Source organism: Oryctolagus cuniculus, chromosome 21 (assembly GCF_051225735.1).
Source record: "Oryctolagus cuniculus isolate XC-2025 breed Fujian yellow rabbit chromosome 21, ASM5122573v1, whole genome shotgun sequence".
Taxonomy (NCBI): Eukaryota; Metazoa; Chordata; class Mammalia; order Lagomorpha; family Leporidae; genus Oryctolagus; species Oryctolagus cuniculus.
This window is the reverse complement of record NC_142887.1, coordinates 10625493-10650668: the sequence shown is the minus strand read 5'-3', so window position 1 is coordinate 10650668 and position 25176 is coordinate 10625493. Positions and strand designations below refer to the sequence as shown.

The following is a 25176-nucleotide window of genomic DNA, read 5'->3' as shown; positions in this document are numbered from 1 at the left end:
TTACTCCCGACATAGCCATAACTACCAGCACTGGGTCAGACCAAAGCCAGGAGCCAAGAGCTTTATCCTGATCTCCCAAGTGGTGGCCAGGGCCCAAACAATTGGGCCATCTTCTGCAGCTTTTCCCAGGTCGTTAGCAGGGAACTGGGTAGGAAGTGGAGCAGCTAGGGCACGAGTTGTTTTACATATGGGATGACAGCATTGCAGGCAGCAGCTTTATCCACGATGCCACAATACTGACACCCATTTGTACACATTTTAAAAAGCTTACTGGAATGGGTGTTTGGTATAGCATTTAAGATACTACTTAGGGAGCCCCATGTCATTTCAGGTTATGGGTTAGAATCTTTTTTTTTTTAAGGTCTATTTGTTTATTTATTTGAAAGTTACACAGAGAGAAGGAGAGACAGAGAGAGGTCTTCCATCTACTGGTTCACTTTCTAATTGGCTGCAACAGCCGGAGTTGCACCAATCCAAAGCCAGGAGCCAGGAGCTTCTTCTGGGTCTCCCACGTGGGTACAGGGACCCAAGGACTTGGACCATCTTCTACTGCTTTCTTGGGCCATAGCAGAGAGCTGGATTGGACGTGGAACAGCCAGGACTCGAACCGGCACCTATATGAGATGCTGACATTGCAGGCAGCGGCTTTACCCGCTACGCCACAGCGCCAGCCCAGGGGTTAGACTCTTTAATTCTACTCATGATTCCAGTGTCCTGCCAATTCACTTCCTGGGAGGCAAGAGGTGATGGCTCAAGTAATTGTGTCCCTGCTACCCACATGGGCGAGCCAGACTGAGTTTTGGACTTGTGGTTTCAGCCTGGCCTAACCCTGGCTGTTGCAGGTATTAGTGGAGTGAACCAGAGGATGGAATATATATCTGTGTCTCTCTCTGTCCTGCTTTTCAAATGAATAAAAATAAGTAGATCACAAAAGTTTTAAAGGCTTGTTAATTTGAGTAACATCCATTGTGTTGAGAGGATTAAGATTTGCTTATTACTCTGTATCTTTTCAGGCTCCTTTAAAATGTCAAGTTTGAAATTCTGCCTGTATTTAGCTGAGAGATGGCTAGAGAACGTCCCGCCTCAGGTGTGTCTAAATTACCAGATTGAGAGCCTCTCTTTTCTTCTACTTCTTTTTTTTTTTTTTTTTTAATTTATTTTTATTTACAAGGCAGAATGATAGAAATCTTCCAACTGGAAATAAATTACCCAAGTGCCTTCAATAGCCAGAAGTGGGCCAGGCCAAAGCTAAGAGCTGGAACTCCCTCTGGGTCTTCCTGGTGGCTAGCAGGGACCCAAGTGCTTGAGCCGTTATCTGCCACTTCCCAGGCACGTTGGCAGGAAGCTGGAGTGGAGGTAGAGAAGTTGGGACTCAGTCCCACCTACTCTGGTAGAAGATGTGGACGTCTCCCACCGCTCTTTTTATTGTGGTGGGTAGTGTCTTCCTCCTCCTGCCCTGGTACCTAAAGGGCAGAGCAAAGCTCTCTAAGGACAGAGCTGTGGAAGGGAGGCCTGGGCTAATAGAGATGTGCTTAGCCTCACTGAGTTCTACAAAGTAATTTTTTTGAATTGTTTAATAGGATGAAACACGGGAAAAGGCCCAGGCTTTGTTGAAGAAGCTTCATGTCCAGTTCCGGCGATCAGGCACAGAAGCCGTGCTCATAGCCCACAAGCTGAACACTGCGGAGTATTTAAGAGGCATAGGGAAGCCGGCACATCTCATCGTCAGTCTCTACGAACATCCTAGCATAAACCAAAGAATTCAGAACTCAAGTGGTAACAGTTATCCTGGTGAGGACAAAACTTGTTATTGTCCAAATATAATGATCTTTTTTGTTTTTGAGTGGTGGTATTTCCTTTGTTTTGTTTTGTTTTTGTTTTTGTTTTTGTTTTTGTTTTCTTTTGAAAGGCAGAAAGAAAAACAGAAGTCTCCCATCTTCTGGTTCATTCCCCAGAATCCTCTAGTCAATGGGAGCCATGGCCAGGAGCTAGAAATTCAGTCCAGATCTCCTACCTGGGTGGCAGGAACCCAATTCCTTGAGCCAACAGTGTTGCCTTCCAGGGTCCGCATTAGCAGGAACCTGGAATCAGGAGCCAGGCACTCCAAACTGAGACACAGGTGTCCTAACCAGCTTCTTATCCACCAGGCCCAGTGCCCACCCCAGAATTATCACTTTGAATCTCAGTTACCTTATATTGAAAACTGGAGTTTTTTCTGTTCTTAATTTTTTATCTTTAATTTCTTAGATATTCACGCAGCAGCTAAGGAAATTGCTGAAGTCAATGAAATTAATTTGGAAAAAATCTGGGATATGTTGTTGGAGAAGTGGTTGTGCCCTTCAGCAGCACCTGGTGAGGTAAGTGCTCCAGGCCAAGAGCGTCTGCTTGTTGGGTCTGAGCCAAGGGCCTCCCTCCGAGCCTGGCTGTTGGCCCCACGCAGCACAACCTTCTATGGACGCAGTCTTCAAAGAAGGCGCTAGTGCTTATCAAAGTACCTTCTGTTGTCTGATGAGTTTCAGTGAGGTTGTTTATCTTTTCTTTTTGTTTAAATACTGTTTTCTAGCTATTTTACCTTTCAGTTGATGATTTTCAGTTCAGGTTCATGTAATTAACTTTTTATTTGGAAATAATTTAAAACATACAGAAAAGTTATAAGAATAGTGTAAAAGAATCTCTACATACCCCTCACAAGGTCCATCAGTTCTTTTTTTAAAGATATATTTATTTATTTGAAAAGGCAGAGAGAGGCAAGATGGTCTTCCATCTGCTGGTTCACTCCCCAGATGGCCACAGCAGCCTGAGCCAAGCCCGTTAGGAGCCAGGACCTTCTTCCTGGTCTCCCACATGGATACAGGGGCCCAAGGACTTGGGCCATCTTCTACTGCTTTCCCAGACCATGACAGAAAACTGGATTGGAAGTAGAGCAGCTGGAACTCGAACCCGCACCCATATGGGATGCTGGCACCACAGGCGACAGCTTTACACACAATACCCACCCCAATGCATAATTTTTTTTTAAAGATTTATTTATTTATTTGAAAATCAGAATTACACAGAGAAGGAGAGGGAGAGGGAGAGAGAGAGAGAGAGAGAGAGGTCTTCCATCTGCTGGTTCACTCCCCAGTTGGCCACTACGCCGATCTGAAGCCAGGAGCCAGGAGCTTCTTCCAGGTCTCCCATGCAGGTGCAGGGGCCCAAAGACTTGGGCCATCTTTCACTTCTTTCCCATGCCATAGCAGAGAGCTGGATCAGAAGTGGAGCAGCTGGGACTTGAACCAGCACCCGTATGGGATGCCAGCACTATAGGCAGTGGTTTTACCCACTACACCATAGCAGTGGCCCCAATGTTTTTTTTTGTTTTGTTTTGTTTTTGTTTTTTTTTTTTTGTTTTGTGTTTTTTGTTTGTTTGTTTGTTTGTTTTTTGTTTTTTAATAGAAGGAGAGATCTTCCATCTATTGGTTTACTCCCTAAATCGCCACAACAGCCAGTGCTGGGCCACGCCAAAGCCAGGAGGCAGGAACTGTGTCCTGGTTCTGCACATGGGTGGCAGGGGCCCAAGCTCGTGTGCCATCTTCTGCTGCTTTTCAGGCACATTAGCAGGGAGCTGAGTCAGAAGCACAGCTGCTGGGACTCAAAGCAGCACTCTGATGTGTGATCACAGCGTCTCACGCATTGGCCTAACCCGCTGTTCCAGCCTGTCCCAACGTGACATTAGGGTTTTGTTTTTTTTTTTTTTAAACTTTTTGACAGGCAGAGTGGATAGTGAGAGAGAGAGACAGAGAGAAATGTCTTCCTTTTGCCGTTGGTTCACCCTCCAGTGGCCGCTGCGGTGGGCGCATCGCACTGATCTGAAGCCAGGAGCCAGGTGCTCCTCCTGTTCTCCCATGCGGGTGCAGGGCCCAAGCACTTGGGCCATCCTCCACTGCCTTCCCGGGCCATAGCATCCGTCGCCCCAACCAGGACTAGAACCCGGTGTGCCGGCGCTGCAAGGCGGAGGATTAGCCTATTGAGCCACGGTGCCGGCCGACATTAGGTTTCAATTAGTAATTTTTAAATCACTTAACTTTCAACTCAACAAATATTTTTAAAGTATTTCCCAGGAATAATGACAGAGGAGTCAGAAGCATGTCTAGACCACATGCAATGTTTGACTCTTAGAAAACAACATTTATAGATTTTTTTTAAAAAATTTATTTTATTCACTTGAAAGAATTAGAGGGAGAGGGAGAGAGAGAGATCTTCCATCTGCTGGTTCACTCCCCAAATGGTCACAGTGGTCAGCACTGGGGTCCAGGCTGAAGCCAGGAGCCAGGAGCTTCTTCCAGTTCTCCCACGTGGGTGTAGGGACCCAAACACCTGGGCCATCCTCCGCTGCTTTCCCAGGCACATAAGCAAGGGGTTGGGTCAGAAGTGGAGCAGCCAGCACTTGAACAGACACCCACGTGGGATGCCAGTGCTACAGGTGGCAGCTTAACCTGCTATGCCACAGAGCCAGTCCCCATTTATATTTGTTTTAACTTACACGTGAATTTGAAATGAAAGTATGTAGCCTATAGATAGCACCTAGCTATGTAATTCCTAATATATTCCGAGCTGATGAATGACTCATTTAAAATTCACGGAGTCCTTTCCTTTTAAAAATTGCCCAATTGGGGATGGGCATTTGGCACAGCAGTTAAGACCTCACATCCCGTATCAGAGTGTGTGGTGTCAAGTTCCAGCTCTGTTTCCTGTTCCAGCTTCCTGCTCACGTGAGCCCTAGGAGCTGGCAGGTGGTGGCTCCAGAAGTCGGGTCCCTGCCACGCATGCAGGAGACTCAGATGGAGTCCCTAGCTTTGGCCTCGCCCAGATCCGGCTGTTTCAGGCGCTTGGAGAATGAACCAGTGCATGGAAGATCTCTGTCTTTCTGCCTTTAAAATAAAATTAAGATAAATAAGTAATTTTTAGAAAATTACCCGAAGAATGCAAGCTCCAGGAGCGTTTGTTTTGTTTGCTCAGGCAGCCCCTGGGCTGAGGTTTGCCTGTCACAGTCTGCTGTGTTGGGTGTCTCATTGGACAGATATTTTTTTTTGACAGGCAGAGTTGACAGTGAGAGAGAGAGACAGAGAGAAAGGTCTTCCTTTGCCGTTGGTTCACCCTCCAATGGCCGCCACGGCCAGCGCGCTGCGGCCGGTGCACCGTGCTGATCCGAAAGTAGGAGCCAGGTGCTTTTCCTGGTCTCCCATGGGGTGCAGGGCCCAAGCACTTGGGCCATCCTCCACTGCACTCCCCGGCCACAGCAGAGAGCTGGCCTGGAAGAGGGGCAACCGGGACAGAACCAGACTAGAACCCGGTGTGCCGGTGCTGCAAGGCGGAGGATTAGCCTACTGAGCCGCAGCGCCGGCCATCATCGGACAGATTTTTTAAGGTGGAAGTTTGTATAGTCATAAACTCTTTGGTGATTCACTTTTTTTCCTATTTTTTTATTTCCAAAGAAGCCATCAGAATTATTTGAACTTCAGGAAGATGAAGCCCTCCAGAGGTATTCTTTTCCTTTTCTTACATTTGTCTAAATCTTGATGCCCAGCAGGACTTTTATCAATACATTTTTTAAGAGACTTCTTGGTATAGCTGAGATTAGAGTTTCAGAAGAATCAAGTCATTCACATTCAGCTGTGAGAAGACAGTCAACACTCGAAATTTCCAAACCTTCCATGAGGATTCTTAGAACATCTATAGCAGGAAGTGCATCTCGAGCAGAGGAAAGTTCTGTGTGCTAGGACTTTGCTCCCAGGCCCTAGAAGTTCTCTCATCCTGGTAAACTACAGAGATTCAGATTAGGGCCACCGGATTCTTCTTGTCCTCCTAACCTGAGACCGAGATGAGGAAGGCATGTTGATTTAATCAATCGTGCCAAGTCTGATTGGAAAGATTGTGGCATTCCATTAATGCTGCCTGGCCTAGACACAGGGGAGGGTATGGTGGCACACATGCCAGCTTTTTGCCTTTCCTGGCCTAGACCAGAAGTTAGTCAAGCGGCTCATTAGGCCACATACTCCACCTCAGCATGGAGATCTGATAATGAGAAGAGATGTGGAAAGACAAACCTAAGGAAAGAATTTCTTATGGTTTGGAGCCGAGCTGGCCTAACCACTCAACTCCACTGCTTCTCTGGACTCCACCTTGTCATTGTATAGTCTTGTTGTAAGATTTATTTTATTTATTTGAAATGAAAAGTTACAAAGAGAGATCTTTCATCTGCTGGTTTACTTCCTAAATTGCCACAACTGCCAGGGCTAGGCAAGCTTCAAAGCCAGAAGCCAGAAACCCCTATGGGTCTCCCAGGTGCGTGGCAGAGGCCCAAGTACTCTGGCCATATTCTGCTACATTCCCCAGGCACATTAGCTGGGAGCTGGATCAGAAGCAGAGCAACCAGGAGTCAAACCAGTGCTTTTGGGATGCCAGAATCTCAGACAGTGACTTAACTCACTGCACCAAAACCCCAGTCCCTCTTGTTTAGTCATTTAAAGGCAAATGTACCTTTGTTCAAGTAGGATGTAACTGCTGGAGTATTTAACTGATTCAGCTATGTGAGAAGTCTTAGAAACAATCCAGGGAGAAGAAAAAAATGAAGTCCCCAAAGCACTTTTTTTTTTTAAGATTTATTTATTTATTTGAAAGAGTTCCAGAGAGGCAGAGAGAGAGAGGGAGGAAGGTCTTTCATCCGCTGGTTCACTCCCCAGATGACTGCAACAGCCGGAGCTGTGCCAATCCAAAGCCACGAGCCAGGAGCTTCCTCCGGGTCTCCCATGTGGGTGCAGGGGCCCAAGGTTTTGGGCCATCTTGTACTGCTTTCCCAGGCCGTAGCAGAGAGCTGGATTGGAAGTGGAGCAGCCAGGACTCAAACCAGTGCCCAAACGGGATGCCGGCACAGCAGGCAGCAGCTTTACCTGCTACACCACAGTGCTGGCCCCAAAGCACATTTCATGTAATCTTCAGACCTTCCTGCTTTTCCTACCGAAAGCCCTGCCTTCCCCTCCTCTGGTCTGCTGATTCCTCCTGCCGAGGGAGGAGCCCGCCAGCCCTAACAAGTGCATGTGCAGCATTCACTGTAGTTCACTCTTCAGTTTCTTCAATACAGAGAACTTAAGATTCATCAGAGACTGACCAGTGTTTTACCGATGAAGAGGCTGAGGCCCGGAGCTTGCGGGGTGTGTGCTCCCCTTTAGCTGTGAAGGAACTCAAGACATGATTAAACTTCCTTTAAAGGGAGAGCAAAAAATGTCATTGACCCGGGATCCTCTGGCTCACGTTCGGGATGTGATGCCTTTTACTGTGGACAGAAGCACTGGTCTATTGTTTTGGTGAGCTCTCACCAAATTTTAAACATGAATGTAACTAAAATTTTTTTCCCCAGAGTTGTGTATCTCCTCCAGTCCCGTCCACTGGACTATAGTTCAAGAATGCTGTTTGTATTTGCAACATCAGCTACAACTGTAAGTTCTGGACACTTGATAGAAACCTACCTATGCATCTCAGCTTACCATTTTTCCCCTGTGTGTTTACCATGCTTGATTTCAGATAGTACTCACATACTTACTCAGAACAACCTGACTTTATAAACAAAGACTGTTGCATCCACTTTACACCCTTTACAGCTGGCCTCTGTGACGTGTGCTTTGTTGCTTGAACTGTGTACCTGTTGCCAGTTTCCACAGGCAGGCTAGCTTCCAGGTTATTAATTCCCTGGTCAGTCGAGATTCCTGATCCCGGGGGACCAAACATAGGGAGCTCTGAGAAAAGTCTGCGTGTTGGCCTTAAGGCCCTGCGTGATCTGCCTGTCCCTACTCAGCTGCCAAGTCCCAGCTAGATTTCAGCCTGTGTGGCCTTGGGGCTTTCGCACCTACAGATGTCCTCGGAGACATCTGGAGCAGAGGGGAGGCTGAGGAGCTAGCAGGCCAGTGGTTCCTGGAGAGAAGGACAGGGAAGAGGCTGAGGTGACAGGAAGAAAAAAATCTCTTTCCTGGCCCTCCCATGTTACTTGGCTTGTGGTCATTTTTTCAAAGAAAAAAGGGATTCCATGACAAGTGGCTAGTTAGCTCACAACTTCCCCAGGGAAGTACTTCTCACTGAAGCACTATGCTACAGGATGTTTTATGTATACATAGCGTTTTGCCCTATAGAGTATTAGTGACTGTTTTAATTAATTGATTGATATTAACATGTATTCAAAGGTTAGTTCATATTAATATGGTAAGCAAGGGTACTTCTAAAAGTTCATGGAAAGTAGAATAAAAGGTAAGCTTATTTCAATGCAAAAAATGTTAAGATCAATGCAGATGAGGGGGCCACAGAAAGTTCATGAAGAAAATTATTAAGAAAAAACTATGGAGGCTGCTGCTGTGGCATAGCAGGTAAAGCCACTGCCCGCAGTGCCAGCATCCCACCATCAGATGGAAGACCTTTCTCTCTCTCTCTCTCTCTGGCTCTGGCTCTCTGTAACTCTGCCTTTCAGATAAATAAATACATCTTAAAAAAAAAAAAAAAAAAAACCCTATGGGAGCCAGTGCTGTGGTTCAGCAGGTTAAAGTTGCAGCCTACAGCACTGGTATCCCACATGGGTGCCAGTTCAAGTCCTGGCTGCTCCACTTCTGATTCACCTCCCCACTAATGCACCTGGGAAAGCAGCGGAGAATAGCTCAAATCCTTGGGCTCCTACACCCACGTGGGAGACCCGCAGGAGGCTCCTGGCTCCTGGCTTTGACCTGGCACAGCCCTGGTCATTGCAGCTATTTGGGGAGTGAGCCAGCGGATGGAAGATCTCTCTCTGTCTCTCCTCTCTCTCTAACTCTGCCTCTTAAATAAATAAATATATCTTTGAAAGAAAACAAAAAACTATGCATATTTTAATTCTTTTCTAATAACTTTTGAAAGTACATATATATATAAATTATGTTTTAATAAAATTAATTTTGTCTGCTTCATCATGAAACTGGCATGAAAATCCTTATAGATTTTCAATCCTGCATGATATATGGTGGTTGTGACAGCAGCCAGGCCTTGCCTAGATTCTGCCAGCAAATTTTCCTTCTGTTGCACCATCAGGTGCAAATATCGACACGGAGTGACAGGCACATAACATCTTGATATTACTAGGAAAAGAGCCTCAAAAACGCCCTTCCAGGGCCCATGGACCACCGCCTGTCAGGTATCACTCTTCTATACCAAGGGTTCCTTAAGTGCAGAGGCTGACTTTTTTTTTTTTTTTTTTTTTTAAGATCTATCTATTTATTTATTTGAAAGGCAGAGAGAGAGAGAGGTCTTCCATCCGCTGGTTCACTCCCCAGATGGCTGCAAGAGCCGGAGCAGGGCTGATCTGAAGTCAGGAGTCAGGAGCTTCCTCCAGGTCTCCCCCCTGGGTGCAAGGGTCCAGGCACTTGGGCCGTCTTGTACTGCTTTCCCAGGCCATAGCAGAGAGCAGATTGGAAGTGGAGCAGCTGTGCCTTGAACCAGTGCCCATATGGGATGCTGGCACTGCAGATGGTGGCTTTACCTGCTACGCCACAGCGCTGGCCCCAGAGATCGACTTTAATTGTGTGTGTGTGTGTGTGTGTGTGAGTGTGTACTACTTTTGTTACTGCTGCAGCATGCAGGTGTGCAAGCCTCTGCCCTTGTTTGATTTCCAGACACTGGGGGCACGCCAGTTAACCTTCGCCCACCGAACACGAGCTCTTCAGTGTCTCCTCTATTTGGCTGACAAGGAAACTGTAGAATCTCTCTTCAAAAAACCCATTGAAGAAGTGAAGTGAGTAGAATTAACTGTTACCAAAGAGAAACCAGAGCATTTTTCAGAGCTTCAGACTGCATTAGAGTAACTGTGCAAGTGTAGTTCTGCTGCCTTGCATATCCCTGACACTTTGGCAAAGGAGAAATCGGCCTTTGAGAACTTGTTTCCAGCACTTCATAGAGATGATTAGAAATGGAATGTTTTCTTCATTTTGCTTAATTTGATCCCTGTTTAATGTTACAGTCAATGAATACATTTACAAGCCCAGAATGGACATGTGAAAACAAACCAACCCCTACTTTCTGTATGGTGGCTTTATTTTAAATGTAAAAATGGCTGATGAGAGTGGTCCTTAGAAACTCCTCTGTTTTACAGATCCTATTTGAAATGTATAACTTTCCTGGCATCATTTGAGACTTTGAACATCCCCATCACCTATGAGTTATTTTGCAACAGCCCGAAAGAAGGAATGATCAAAGGTCTGTGGAAGAACCACAGCCATGAGGCCATGGTGCGTACTCCAGGTCCTGCAGGGGTGGGGTCCACTCAGATTCCCCAAAACTCTATCCCTGGTCAGCTGTGAGTGCATGTGGATGACCATCTGCCTCTCTCTAAGTCCATGGGTTAAGGTCATCTCTGCCTGCAAGAGAGAACTTTCGTGCAATCCCTTCCTGTTGTCTACAGGAGTTTAGTGGTTTTGTTTTTGTTTTTTTTTTTAAGGTTTATTTATTTATTTGAAAGAGTAACAGAGCAAGAGGGAAAGACACAGAGAGAGATCTTCCATCCACTGGTTCTCTCCCCAGAAGGCTGCAACAGCCAGGGATGGGCCAGCCCAAAGCCAGGAGCTTCTTCCACGTCTCTCATGTGGGTAGCTGGGGCCCAAGCATTTGTGCCATCTTCCGCTGCTTTCCCAGGCCATTTACAAGGAGCTGGATCGAAAGTGGAGCAGCCAGGACTCAAACTGGTGCCCATATGGGATCCTAGCATCACAGTGGCAGCTTTCCCCACTAAGCCCAAATGCCAACCCTGGCAATTTAGTCTTGAGGCAGTGGGAGCCCAGGGCACAGGAGTTTGAGGCAAACAGGCAAACTCTTCTTAAGTCTGTGATGATGCATTTGGCCCACATCCCATATCAGAGTGGGCAGGCATTTGGCCGACATCCCGCATCAGAGTGCATGGGTTCAGTTCTGGCTCCAGCTCCCAGTTCCTGCTAATGTACATCCTGGGAGTACAGCAGCAGTGATGGCTCAGGTAATTGGATCCTGTCACCTGCATGGGAGACCTGCATTGAGTGCCCCGCTCCTGGCTTCAGCCTGGCCCCGCCCCGCCCTGGCTGTTGCAGGCATTTGGGCAGTGAACCAGCTGATAGGAGCTCTCTTTCTCTGTTACTCTCCTGCCTTTCTGTCTCTACCTATCAAATGTAAAACAATAATAAAGATGGGACCTTCATTAAAATTAGGCAATGCACATTTGCAGATTAAATGCGTATTTTGTGTTAAACTGCCCTACCTTTTCCAATGACAGTCTTATTTACTGATGTCTTGAAGCGGTGTGACTTTCTTTTCTTTTCTTTTTTTTGGGCGGACTTCAGGCAGTAAGATTAGTGGCTGAGCTTTGTTTAGAATACAGAGTCTACGACCTGCAGCTTTGGAATGGACTCTTACAGAAACTTCTTGGTTTCAACATGGTAAGTCAGACTCAGCGCCCACGACTGAGAGTCCTTCAAGCTGTGGCGCAGCAGCCCCTAAGCCTGTGGTGTTGACACTTGTTACCCAACAGGTAGTGCTGAAAATGTGTCTGCTGTCACTGGGTTCATGCCCAACTTCAGAACTTAGTGCTGGCCAGGGAAAATGCACGCTCCAAACTGACACAAATTGCACTGGAAACAGTTGGAAGATTCCCTGGCCTTTTTTGGAATTTATGGGCTTGAAAGTGAAATTCTGTGGCAGTTCCCATGGCAGATAAATTTGTATGACTCCTCCTTTTGAAACGTTAAGAACCCAGTATCTCCTGTTGAAGTGTTCTATTTTGGTGATCTTTAAAGCATTTTAATTTTGTTTTGTCTTTTTACAGATTCCTTATCTAAGGAAAGTTTTGACAGCTATTTGTAGTATTCATTCTTTATGGCAGGTATGTAGCTTTATAGTCATTTTTATTGAATTTAGTCATTACACTTACTGGCCTTACCTCACACAAGATGAAGCAGTCAGCTCCTCAGTATAGGACAGAACTGACCGCCTAACAGGGTCATCTGGAATTTTCTCTTCTGATGCGGCCTCCTGCCAGACATCGCCTTTCTGAACTCTCCAGGCCTCATGAGTCATGTCTTCATTTATGGCTGAGGACACTTTGGCTCCACCCTTCCATTTGTCAGCACGCAGTTTATCCTAATGATGTGTCGGACGGTCTGTTCCCTCAGAGACTCAGGGCATTCAAAGTCAGAGGCCGTGTCTTCTTCATCTCTGATTTCATAAGCTGTGCCCCATGGAGTCGTTATAATACCGGGGGTTGTCAAAAAGCTTGGGAACCAGAATAATTTATTCTTGGTTTAATAAATTAGAACAGTATGGAAACAGGCTGAGTAAAACATGGACATTCTTCTTTACTGTTTCTCGTCTTGATTATTTCCCCAGGGATAATCACTAGTTACCCTTTCTTGTGTATTCTTCTAGAGCTTTCCTACTATTATCCAAGCATATACGCATGCACATGTGTGTTTGTGTGCATGCACATTTTTGTATGCATAAGTGGGATCACATTCTAGACAAAATGTCATTTCACCTAACAGTGGTATCTGAAAGGTTATTCCATTTCAGGACATTTGGATCTCTTCTGTAATTGAGATGTAATTCTCACGTCAAATTTACTCTTCTAGAATCTAAAATTAAGTGATTTTTTTTTAGTATATTCACAGCATTTTGTTACCATTAACCATTATCTAATTCCAGAACATTTCCCTTGCTTTCTGTTTGTGGATTTGTCTCTCCTGGACATTTCTGTCAGTGGAATCCCACAGCGTGTGACCCTTTGTCTGGCTTCTTTCAGTCAGCAGCGTGCTACACTGTGGCACGTGTCAGACCTTCACTTTTTACTGCTGCAGGACGTTCCATTGTATGGGTAGACCACGTTCCCTTGTATGGGTAGACTGTGTTTTGTTTAGCCTCCCATGAGTAAGGAACATTTGGGTTGTTCCCCTCCTTCATGAATGTGGCTATAAACATTGCTGCACGTGTTTTTATGTGGACTTCTGTTTTTGTTTCTCTTTTTTTGGGTATACCCAGGTGTGAGGTTGTTGAATCTTACAGTAACTCTGTTTAACCTTTCAAGGTATCTCATTAAGTTCTTAATTATTCTGCATAGTATGGACTGAAATATATCCTCTGTTGATGGAAGTTGGATGACCTTTTCTTATTTATGTTCTTGAATTCTATGGTCCCTGTCCCCCTTTCCTGTGGCCCTGGAATGTATTAGGTTTAGTATTAATTTTGCTTCATGAGTTGAAATGAATTCTGACACTGTTTGCCAAATGGAACAATAATGAGTCAGCCAGTACTGTATAACAAGATCCTGAGAAGGACAATTCTGCAGAAAATTACCCTAGAATGTGAATCATTTCAAACAGGGAGGTACTAATTTATGATTTTGTCTTAGCATCCAGAATGTATATTTAGTGTACAGTTGTGTGACAAAAAGACTTTGTCATATCCCAAGTGTGAATCCTTGCACTATTTCCACAGATTCCCTACTTCAGCAAGGCGTGGCAGCATGTGATACAGATCCCCCTGCTTTCAGGTATTTGCCCTCTGAGATGTTGACAGGAGCGTTTTATATAGCTGTGTGTGTCTATATCATTGTTGTTTTTTTATCTTCAGCCTGTTGTCCTTTGAGACCCAGTCAGCTATCAGATTGTTGTGAGAGTCTCATTGCTGTCCTAGAGTAAGTAAAATATTTGTTTTCTACCAAGAAAATAAAATGTGTGCATCACGAAATTCCTTTCTAATAGACACCTCTATGAGCGCAGTACACTCTCCTTATCTGTGGTTTCACTTTCTGAGGTCCCAGTTACCCGCTGCTATGCAAAAATGTTAAAAGGAAATTCCAATTTTAAATTGCACTGTTCTGAGTAGCGTGGTAAAATCTTGGGCCATCTCACTCTGTGCCACCTGGCACCTGAATCATCCCCGGTCCAGCAAACCCACACTGTATGCCCTACCTGCCCATTAGTCCCTGTGTGACCATTCCAGTTATCAGATCAGCTATCCTAGTATTGCAGTGTTTGTGTTCAAATTACCCTTGTAATATTCATAATATTCCCGAAGCTCAAGAGCAGTGATCTGACAATTTGATTACAGAATATTGGTATGTATGTATAGGAAAAAACAAAATATCTATAGGGTTCAGTTTTAGGCATCCACCAGAGATCTTAGAACACAGTCCCCTTTGAAAGGGAGGGCAACTATAATTCCTTTTTGTTGGAAAGTTAAGTATAATACTCGTTTCATAATAAAATGTCTCCATGATTTTTGGTACCTGATGTTAATGTAAGTATACTTTTTGTAGCTACCTAGATCTTGCAGTATTGTCTCTTAGATATTGAGTCTTCTGAGAATTTATCTTTAGGCATCTATAGGCTTTTGGGAAAATAATTTCCTCACACTCTAGAATAAATAGAACAGAGCGTTTTGAAATGTTATTTCTCTCACAGGTGAATGAGCCAGTAGATAAGAGATCTAAATAAATGAAACTACATATTTCCTATTTGATATATTGCATTTTTCAAAGCCGTCTTCTGAGAATTTATCTGTAGGCATCAGTAGGCTTCCAGACATCATAGTGGTAGCAAAGTTCTCTGTTCCCCTAGGAAGGTTCTTTTATCCGAAGTAAAACATACTATGAGCCGTCATGAATGTTTGAAATTATCAAAGGCCTGGACAGATAATAGCTGTGGAAACTAAGAAAGGTTTAATGTCTCTAATTTGAAAATCTGAAATCCAGTGTGCTCCAAAATCAGACTTTTTGAGTGCCCCTCATGATGCTATAAGTGGAAAATTTCACTTTTGGCCTCATGGTGGATAACAGTTAAAACATGGGTACACAAAATAAGCTGAATAGAATTACCTTCAAGCTATGTGTATAAGGTGTATATAAACGACATAAACGAATTTCATGTTTAGACTTGGGTCCCGTGCCCAAGATAATCTCACTATGTATATGAAATATTCCAAAATCCAAAGCATTTCTGGTCCCAGGGGTTTGAGGGAAGAGGTGCTCACCTGTATCTTCTAGTAAGTCTGACAGGGTTTTAACTATTGTGCTCTCTCAAAGATGTCCAGTTTCGGATGATCTTGACATGATGGGAGTCGCCAGACAGTATGTCCAGTTAGAGCTTCCGGCTTTTGCATTAGCTTGTCTGATGCTCATGCCTCACTCAGAAAAGAGACACCAGCAAATCAAGGTATTCGTGCACATCGTTCCCCCGGGGCTGCCAAGGACATGGGAGGTCTCGTACTGCGTATCCTGGCAAAGGTTGCATTTTCTCTTCACGAAATCTGTAAAGCAGGTGTACCTCAGGATGGGTGAGGCCAAAGGTTGTGTAGGGGCTCAGTGGGAAGCAAGACGGAAAGATGGATAAAGGCCCAACAGAGGGATGGCTAACGGGAATTTGGGCTGTATTCCTTACAGTGGGAGCGATTGATTTCCTTGGAGGAATGAAATGAGATGGTATAGACACTGTTAGGAGATCAAATCTGCCAACCCTGTAGGTTTGATCAGCGGGGAGCAGGGACAAGGAGGGAAAATGTTGGGGAGCCATTGCGTTTCAGTAGAAGATTGGGTGGTGGAGAAGTGGAAACAGTGAGGGAGGCAGTCCGGCTTAGCGGGAGGAGAGTCAGATTCTGTGTGGGAGCTTAACAAAAGGAGCCTCAAGCGTTTTGAGGACGGAACTTATTTAAAAATAACTAAATAATTTCCTCACACTCTAGAATAAATAGAACAGGGCATTTTGAGATGTTATTTCTCTTACAGGTGAATGAGCCAGTAGATAAGAGATCTATATAAATGAAACTACATATTTCCTATTTGATATATTAGTTGCATTTTTCAAAGCCATCTGTGCTTGCCTTACTTTTTTCTTTTTTTGATTATTCATAAAGTCACCCTTGTTGCTTTTAACAGTTCTGTATTTAAATAGATTCATTTTGACACCCAGCATGACATGCCTCATAAACAGCTTTTGCTGTTAGAATGAGTGGTTGTAAAATACTTTTACCCTTTGTTTCAATCATTTATGATCAAAGTGGTTTTTCCCCATGTTATAAATTATGTAAGATTGTTCAAATTTAAACATTTAGACATGACAGAAAAGAGTAGTAATAATACTTTTCCATTAATTATACTTTGATTTTTCTCTAGAACTTTCTGAGCTCATGTGATCCTCAGATCATTTTACAGCAATTAGAAGAACATATGAGTACTGGCCAGTTAGCAGGATTTTCACATCAGGTAAAAGACTGTTTCATCTCTCTCTCTCTCTTTTTTTTTAATATAAGGCAGACAGATGGATAGCCAATCTGTTGGTCTACTTCCTAAATGCCCAGAACAGTTGGGACTGGACCAAGCTGAAGTCGAGAGCCAGGAACTCAGCGTGGATCTCCCACGTGGGTGGCAGGAACCCAAGTACTTCAGCCATCACCTGCTGCCTCCCACGGGGTCCATCAGTAGGAAGCAGGACTCGGAGTTGAAGGAGCCAGTATTCCAACCAGGCTCTCCAGTATGGGATGCGGGTATCACAAGCAGTGTCTTTTTTTTTTTTTTGACAGGCAGAGTGGACAGTGAGAGAGGGAGACAGAGAGAAAGGTCTTCCTTTGCCGTTGGTTCACCCTCCAATGGCCGCCGCGGCCTGCGCGCTGCGGCCGGCGCACCGCGCTGATCCGATGGCAGGAGCCAGGAGCCAGGTGCTTTTCCTGGTCTCCCATGGGGGTGCAGGGCCCAAGCACTTGGGCCATCCTCCACTGCACTCCCTGGCCACAGCAGAGGGCTGGCCTGGAAGAGGGGCAGTCGGGACAGAATCCGGCGCCCCGACCGGGACTAGAGCCCGGTGTGCCGGGCCACAAGGCGGAGGATTAGCCTAGTGAGCCGCGGCGCCGGCCACAAGCAGTGTCTTAACTGCTATGCCAAATGTCCGCCTCTCATCTCCTTTTTGTCCTAAAAGATTTGATATTAGAAATTAATCACTTCCTCCAAAACAAGATTAAGCTGGAAACTACTTCTGTCTCTGTATGTTAGTATAAAAAATTATCTGCTTGTTAAGACCTCAGTAAGATTTTTAAAAGACAGGGATCCTGGCTGACTTGTTCACCACTCTGCTCATTGGAAAATTTGTAGCCTTAAAGAGCTTGAAATTGTAAACATATCTTCTTCTCTATAAAACGTTCTAAAGGGGCTGACATTGGCATAGAAGGTTGGGCACCACCTGTGATTCTGGTATCTCTTATGGGTGTCGGTTCGATTCCTGGCTGCTCCACTTCTGATCCAGCTCCCTGCTAATGTAGCTGGGAAAGCAGTGGAAGATGGCTCAAGTCCTTGAGCCCCAGCACCCACATGGAAGTCCAGGAAGAAGCCCCTTGCTCCTGGCTTTGACCTGGCACAGCCCTGACCGTTTGTGGCCACCTGGGGAGTGAACCAGCAGGTGGAAGACCTCTCTCATTCTGTAGCTCTGACTTTCAAATAAATAAACAAATCTCATTTTTTTTTTTTTTTAAAGTTCAAAAGTGCTTAACAACAGTCACTTCTTAATTATTTACTGTATATCACAGTGGGCCAAAGCAGTCCCCTTCCTTAACCCACCACCTCACAAAGGAGGCTTAGTCACAATACAATGAGAATTCATCTTCTGGTCCACATAAGTGTTTCACTGTTTAATGAGGAGCTGGAATTTAACCCATTTTTAACATAAAGATACCTGTTCTATAGGTTAGAAGTCTGGTCCTGAATAATATCATAAATAAGAAGGAATTTGGGGTTTTGGCAAAGACAAAATACTTCCAAGTGTTGAAAGTACACATGATGAATACCAACAGCATCACTGAGCTAGTGAACTATTTGGCGAACGAATTCAGGTAAGTTAACTTTTGGAAAACACAACAACAACTTAGTATTAAAATTTATCTTTATTTTAGAGGAAAATGTAGTGAAACGCCACATCCTGAGCTGCGGCATCTGAGCTTTCGCAGTAGCTGGTTGTCTGGCAACCCAACCCCCTGGGAGCCTGGAACCCAGCAAGCTGTCTGAGTCCCCGCAATGAGTGTCTCCCAGCCCTGCTCCACACCCTAAACGACAACTTCCTCCCTGAGACACTTTCTCAGAGCACCGGTGGCCTTGTGTGACACATAATATTTGCTAAACTTGCTTTTCTGATGCCCCAGCACCCGCAAGTTCAGAGGCAGTCAGGTTTTGGGATGGAGCTGGGGTAGTTACGGAGCAGGAGAAATGGGATGACACGGAGAAAGGGAAAGTGCGGTCAGGATGCAGTGTGCTCCCTCCCCTCACTGCCTTTGGTCTGCCCTGCTGGCCACTTGAGGGCCGTCCTGCTACCATGCCCCCAGTTTCTTTCTGCTTGTTTAATCACGTGGGTCTGCCATGATTCTGTACCGCCATTTATGAGTGAATGTGTGTTTGGAGGCATAACTGGTGCGTGTCATATGCTGTGCATACTGGAAATACACAGCTTGATAGATTTTGACCTTGGGAAGTCTCCCTGCATTCCACAGAGCAACCATATCTGTCTCCCAGGTGTTTCCTCATGCCCCTCTTTTCTCTTTTGGATCCCACAGTGTGGATGAAGCGTCAGCCTTGATAACTGAATATTCAAAGCACTGTGGGAAACCTCCACTGGACGCTGCTCCCTCTGAGGTTCTGAAGGTAAAGCTGGCTGACGGCAAGTCCTGGCCTGACGCCACCCACAATTCTACGGTCTTAAAATGGACTCGGCTTTGTCCAGTGTTCTGGAGAGAAGTGTCTTTATGTGTGGCTGCATGTATTTTGTGTTTTGCTTTTTGCATTGGAGAATCCTAGGCCAGAAATTACTCCAATCCAGTCACTTCATCTCTGGCTTCAGTCTTCAGAGCTGGACCCCGGGGTCTCTTGGGAACTTAGTGTTGTGAAGGGTTCTTTAAATAATGAAGCAAGTGAAAAATCACGTTTTAAAGGGTTTGGATACTGTCCTGCTCGGGGACTTGTTGCTTTTATTTCTTCTCTTTTTGAATTATATGTGACACATGTGTTTGCTACAGAAAAAGAGAAATACAAAAGAGGTGGGGAGGGAATCCCAAACTGATTTCCTGAAATCTCGCAGCCCAGAGATGGGCCTGGTGTCAGTGTTTCCTGATTTCCTTCCAGGTTTCTCTCTCTCTCTCTCTCTCTCTCTCTCTCTCTCTCTCTCTCTTAAATGCCCATCAATTACTTTGCTCCTGCTGTGAACTTAAATGCAGGAGTGAGTACACTCTGGCTCTGACTGTGCTCTGGCAGACTTAACAAGCCTGTGTGTGGTGGTCTTTCCTCCTTTGGTCCTGACAGCTGCCTGAAAGTAAGCCTGCGTCTGAGCGCCCCAGCATAGCCTCCAGTCTCACTGCAGTCACGTGCGCTCAGTGCCATAAGATTATTCTGTTCAGGAGCCACAGATGGCCCTTAAAATGTGTCTTTCACTCTAGTCGCCTCTGCCTAAAACACCCAATAGTTGTCTGTGTAGATCTTTATCACGACAGGTAAGTGTTTAGTTCCGTAGCTTATCTGACCTTTCCCATTTATAAAACTGTGATGCTCACAAAATATGCTTCTGTTTCTTCTCATTTAGATGTTCCTTGCTGGATTATAGCAAGTCAGGAAGCCCAAGAAGCTTGGAGTCTGCTATGAACTGACTTACTTAGTACCATTCCCAGATGTGCAATCTGTATGTTACAGCTGTTTGTCAGAAATTGTCCCCCACGTCATAGCTAAAATGCTTGATATAAGCAGGTCCATACCTTGAATTAATGAATCTTTTTGTTGCCAGTCACTTAAGTAATTTATAGACTCTCGGTTTTCACTCTGTATTCAGAACCAACCAGTGTACAAATAGTTTACTCTCCCCTTCAAGAAAAGCAACTGCTACTTATATCCTGTTTCTTCTGTATATAAAAATAAGTAATCCGTCTTTTCAAGGTTATTCTAAGTAAATATTCACATAATCTGAGTGGCGGGGTTTGTCAAGTGGAAAGGTAGAAACTACCCTTGATATGCCAAGCCGAGGAAGACTTAATGCCGGGCCTGGTTGTAAAGATGTTGAAAGGACCAAAGCAAAGGGAGCTGGAGGGGAGAGCTAGAGGAGGGAGCAGCGTCGGCAGCCGGGAGGAGCCTGAGCTGCTTTCGGCATTGAGCTGCTGGAGCTGCCACCGCCACGCCTGGACGCGGAAGCGAGTCTCCTCCTGCCGGCGCTGCCGCAAGCCTGTGCTGCTGCTGGCCAGCCCCACTCAGAAAACGCTGCTGCTCCCTTTCTCCACCCTTCTGATTCTGTGCCAGTGCCAGCAGGGACAGATTCAGACAGAAAGTCAGCTGGCAGTGAGTTGGAAGGGGCAGTGTACGGCTGTGAGGGCCGAGCAGCCCAGGAGGCAGCCAGACGGGTGGTGCAGAGCCGAAAGCCGGCCTTGAAAACGTGGACTCCGCTGGGACTGCCTGGCTGGCCTTTTGCCCTGCTTGTGAATAACAGCTTGAATAAACTGATTTGGTCTGACTGCAATTAGTTTGCCTTTCTTTTGCCAGTTGAGAAAAATAGTTTCTGTATAGAAAACTCATTGCAGCATGATGATTAAACACACAGGTTTGGGAGAACATAAAGCATTGGCTGGCGCCGCGGCTCACTAGGCTAATCCTCCGCCTGTGGTGCCAGCACCCGGTCAGGGCGCTGGTTCAATCCCAGCTGCTCCTCTTCCAGTCCAGTTCTCTGCTGTGGCCCAGGAAGGCAGTGGAGGATGGCCCAAGTGCTTGGGCCCTGCACCCGCATGGGAGACCAGGAGGAAGCACCTGGCTCCTGGCTTTGGATTGGCGCAGCACACTGGCTGTGGCGGCCATTTGGGGGGGTGAACCAACGGACGGAAGACCTTTATCTCTGTGTCTCTCTCACCGTCTAACTCTGCCTATCAAAAAAAATTAATTAATAAAATGCACTAAACCTCTGCTTTTATATATTAAAAAAAACATAAAGCATCTAGCACCATACTCCTAAGTGCCCAAAATGCTATTTTCCTTATGTAGATCAGGCCCCTGCGGCACATGGGAGACCGGAAGAACCTCCTGGCTCCTGTCTTCTAATCTGCCTCGCTCCAGCCATTGCGGCCATCTGGGGAGTGAACCAGCAGATGGAAGACCTCTCTGTCTCCCTCTCTCTAACTCTACCTCTCAAATAATAAAGAAAATTTTTTAAAAAATGCTTACTGTTTCTCATTAATTACTTGGAAATGCAAATGTTAGCTTGCAATGATGCTTATTAAATAGGGTTCACCTATATTTAAGACATAGTCCTGTAACTATTTGTTGATCTTAGACCAACTTCTTGTAAAGACAATATGGAGGGGCTGGCGAGGTGGCAAAGCTGGTTAAGACATTGCTTACATCCCAAATGGGTGCTGATTTGAGTCCCGGCTACTCCACTTCCCATCCAGCTCTCTGCTATGGCCTGGGAAAAGCAGCAGAAGATGGCCAAGTCCTTGGGCCCCTGCACCCATGTGGGAGACCTGGATGAAGTTCCTGGCTTCTGGCTTCAGCTTGGCCCAGCCTTGGCTGTTGGAGCCATTTAGGGGTGAACCAGCAGATGGAAGATCTCTGTCTCTCCGTCTCTAACTCTGCCTTTCAAATAAATAGTCATTTGGAAAAATAAATAAATAATAAGAAAAGCCATGTGACTAAGTAATAAGGGAAGATTAGGCCAATTGGATGTTAAAACATTTTAGGAAGCACCTGGCTCCTGGCTTCGGATTGGCACAGGACGTAGCGGCCATTTGGAGGGTGAAACAACGGAAGGAAGACCTTTCTCTCTCTCTCTCTCTCTAACTCTGTCCAAAAAAAAAAACTTTATGAACCCTCTGGGATTAAAATGGTGTAGCACCACCAATTTTTTTTTAAAAGATTTTATTTATTTATTTAAGAGAGTTATTGACAATGAGAGGAAGAGACAGAAAGGTCTCCACTGGTTCACTCCCCAAATGGCTGCAACAGCCAGAGCTGTGCCAATCTGAAGCCAGGAGCTTCTTCGGGTCTCCCACATGGTTGCAGGGGCCCCAAGGACTTGGGTCATCTTCTACTGCTTTCCCAGGCCATAGCAGAGAGCTGGATCAGAAGTGGAGCAGCCGGGACTCAAACTGGCACCCATATGAGATGCTGGTGCTGCAGGTGGAGGATTGACAAAAGTACCATTTGGAATCACTGAAGAAAAATTATTCATGAGGGGCAGATGTGGCACAGAGTTGAAGCCATTGTTTGGGACTCTTGCACCTTGTATTAAAGTCCCTGGAATCGAGTCTCACCTCTGTATCCAGCTAAAGGACCTGGGAAGGCAGCAGAGGATGGTCAAGTACTTGGCCCCCTGCCACCTATGTGGGACCAGAATACATTTCCTGGCTCCTGGCTTTGACCTGTTTCAGACCTGGCTGTAGCATTCGTCTGGGGAGTGAACCAGTAAATGGAAGATTCTCTGTGTCTCTCACTACCACTCTGCCTTTCAATTTTTTTTTTTTTTAATTAAAAATATGCTTGCCCATTGACCCAACTATTCTGCTTCTAGGAACACATGCTTTTAAAGTTCTTCATATTAGTAAGAAAGAAGAGAGGCCACTGCTGTGGTGTGGTGGGTTAAGCCACCACCTGCAATGCCGGCATTCCATATGGGTGCTATTTTGAGTCCTGGCTGCTCCACTTCTGATCCAGCTCCCTGCTGGTGCATCAGAGAACAGTGGAAAATGGCCCAGGTCCCTGGACCCCTGCACTCATGTGGGAGACGAAGATGAAGCTCCTGGCTTCTGCCTTCATCCTGGCCCAGACCTGGCCTTTGTGACCATTTGGGAAATGCACCAGCAGATGGAGAATCTCCATCTCTCGCCTCTCTGTACCTCTGCCTCTTATATAAACGAAATAAATCTTTTTTTTTTTTTTTTTTTTTTTTGACAGAGTGGACAGAGAAAGAGAAAGGTCTTCCTTTGCCATTAGTTCACCCTCCAATGGCCGCCGCGGCCAGCGCACTGCGCTGAAGGGAGGAGCCAGGTGCTTCTCCTGGTCTCCCATGCGGGTGCAGGGCCCAAGCACTTGGGCCATCCTCCACTGCACTCTCGGGCCACAGCAGAGAGCTGGCCTGGAAGAGGAGCAACCGGGACAGAATCCGGCGCCCCAACCAGGACAGAACCCGGGTTGCCGGTGCCACAGGTGAAGGATTAGCCTATTGAGCCGCGACGCTGGCCAAAATAAATGAATCTTTAAAAGAGAGAGAGATCAGCAACTAGCTACTACAGTTTCTCCATAATTTGATTATTGTTAATACCTGTCAGTTCGAGTGGTCAGAACTTGTACAGTAGAAAATAAAATCAGTACAGTTTGCCCCCGTAAATACAGACTGTATTATGAGTGATCAGCGAGATAACTGCCATGAAGCATAATGGATGGAAACAGCGACAAGACAAAGCAGTTTTAAAACCACATGGCGTGATTTCTACCATATGCTGTGAGCCGAAACAGTGAAAGCCCACTCAATCAAGAGAAGGACACAGACCCTACCTCTCAGTGGAAGAAATACCAGAATTTGTGGCCACTAACAGAATTGTTGGGGGTGGGCCTTTGACACAGATTTGAGTCACTTGGGGTCGCGTGTCTGAGTTTGAGCCGCGGCTCTGCTCCTGACCCCAGCTTCCTGCTAACGTGCACCCTGGGGTCCGCAGGGATAGCTCAAGTACTTGGGTCCCTGCCACCACGTTGGGGGTCTGGATTGAGTTCCAGGATTTGAAGAGTGATCCAGTTGATGGAAGATATTCATATTCATATTCTCTCTGTCAGCTGAATGCAATAAAAATTGTTTCCTTTTTTTAAAAATTGTTTTTGATAAAATACGTAATTATTTACTATCTTAATCATTTTTAACTATTTTTTCAGTGATATTTGGCTGTTTTAAGAGTCTTTTTTGAAAGGCAAGATGCAGAATGGTGTGTATTTAAATCTATTTGTAGATCTTTAAGTCTTCAGATTTGAAATAATTATAACAGCTGCCTACTCACAAGTCCCCCTCAGTCGTGTCTTGTCAAAGTGTAAAATATTTTGCTCACTGATTGCACATTGAGGTACTGGGCTCATAAAAAAGCATTAGAGAGATTTTCTATATATAATTAGATTTAAAAAAAAAAAAAAAGCTGCATGTGCCAGATATACCAGTTAATCCACAAGAGTATACTTAATTTTAAGTAACAAGTTTATTAGCAATCTGTCATCAGGTCAGCTAAAAGAACTGGAGTGCTCACTTGGTGCATAGAACTTTCTTTTTTGAAAGACAGAGAGACAGAGATCTCCCATCTGTTGGTCCATTTCCCAAATGTCTAACAGCCAGGGCTGGGCCAGGCCAAAGCCAGGTTCTAGGGACTCCACCTGCATCTCCCGAATGGGTGGCAGGAAATCGGCTATTTGTGCCATCGCCTGTCTCCTGCCTCTTAGGGTGCTTATTAGCAGGGAGCAGAGCTGGAACTCAGACCCAGGATCTCCAGTGTAGGATGTGGGGTTCCTCTCAGGGGTCAGTCGCAGGGGCTGCACCCTGAGGACCCTGCTGAGCCCTAATCACTGCCCAAGGCCCCGCCCCTGAGTGGTGAAATTATGTCTCCATCCTTTGATACTGCTCAGTGGGAACTGACGTTCAACAGGAGGACTTGGGGGATGCAAACCGTATCCAGACCGCAGCATTGGGTAAAGCTCCCTTGAAGGTTACATCAGAACGCGCGGTCAGGGTCTCCGGAAAGGGGACAGAGGTTCTGTGTGGCGCAGGGTCCTGCATGCCGCTCGTCAGGAATTTCAACAACTATTTGTAAAAATATTCTGTGTGGTAGGAATGCAACTTAAGCTCATAACATTTTTAATAGAAATTTAAAAATAAAATGTGTCTTAGGTGTGGAAAACAAACACTCAGGGCATGACTAATCCCTCAGCAGATCGGGTTTCTTATTTCCGAGCATCGCTTCCTCGTGGTTCTGTGGAGTCACGATCCTACTGCCTGTGTCACCTCGTACTCTCGTTTTCTCCGCTGTTAAAAACTTTCAAACTGGGGCTGGCACCGTGGTGCAGTGGGTTAATCCTCTGCCTGTGGCGCCGGCATCCCGTATGGGTGGCGGTTCTTTTTTTTTTTTTTTCAAGTG

General features: G+C 45.6%; 1 protein-coding gene across 1 annotated transcript in view; it reads left to right on the top strand.

The window, feature by feature from the left end:
* Window positions 1-20537, top strand: part of KNTC1 (kinetochore associated 1) — a 97666-nt gene extending 77129 nt beyond the window's left edge. The window contains exons 49-64 of the mRNA XM_008250528.5: window positions 1014-1087; window positions 1581-1791; window positions 2248-2357; window positions 5475-5521; window positions 7397-7475; window positions 9666-9784; window positions 10142-10277; window positions 11358-11453; window positions 11840-11896; window positions 13504-13558; window positions 13639-13702; window positions 15092-15221; window positions 16178-16267; window positions 17738-17883; window positions 18598-18685; window positions 19617-20537. Of these exons, the coding sequence (XP_008248750.3) occupies window positions 1014-1087; window positions 1581-1791; window positions 2248-2357; window positions 5475-5521; window positions 7397-7475; window positions 9666-9784; window positions 10142-10277; window positions 11358-11453; window positions 11840-11896; window positions 13504-13558; window positions 13639-13702; window positions 15092-15221; window positions 16178-16267; window positions 17738-17883; window positions 18598-18685; window positions 19617-19637 (1523 nt within the window). The 3' untranslated portion in view covers window positions 19638-20537. The remainder of the gene's footprint in view (window positions 1-1013; window positions 1088-1580; window positions 1792-2247; window positions 2358-5474; window positions 5522-7396; window positions 7476-9665; window positions 9785-10141; window positions 10278-11357; window positions 11454-11839; window positions 11897-13503; window positions 13559-13638; window positions 13703-15091; window positions 15222-16177; window positions 16268-17737; window positions 17884-18597; window positions 18686-19616) is intronic.
* Window positions 20538-25176: the final 4639 nt, after the last annotated feature.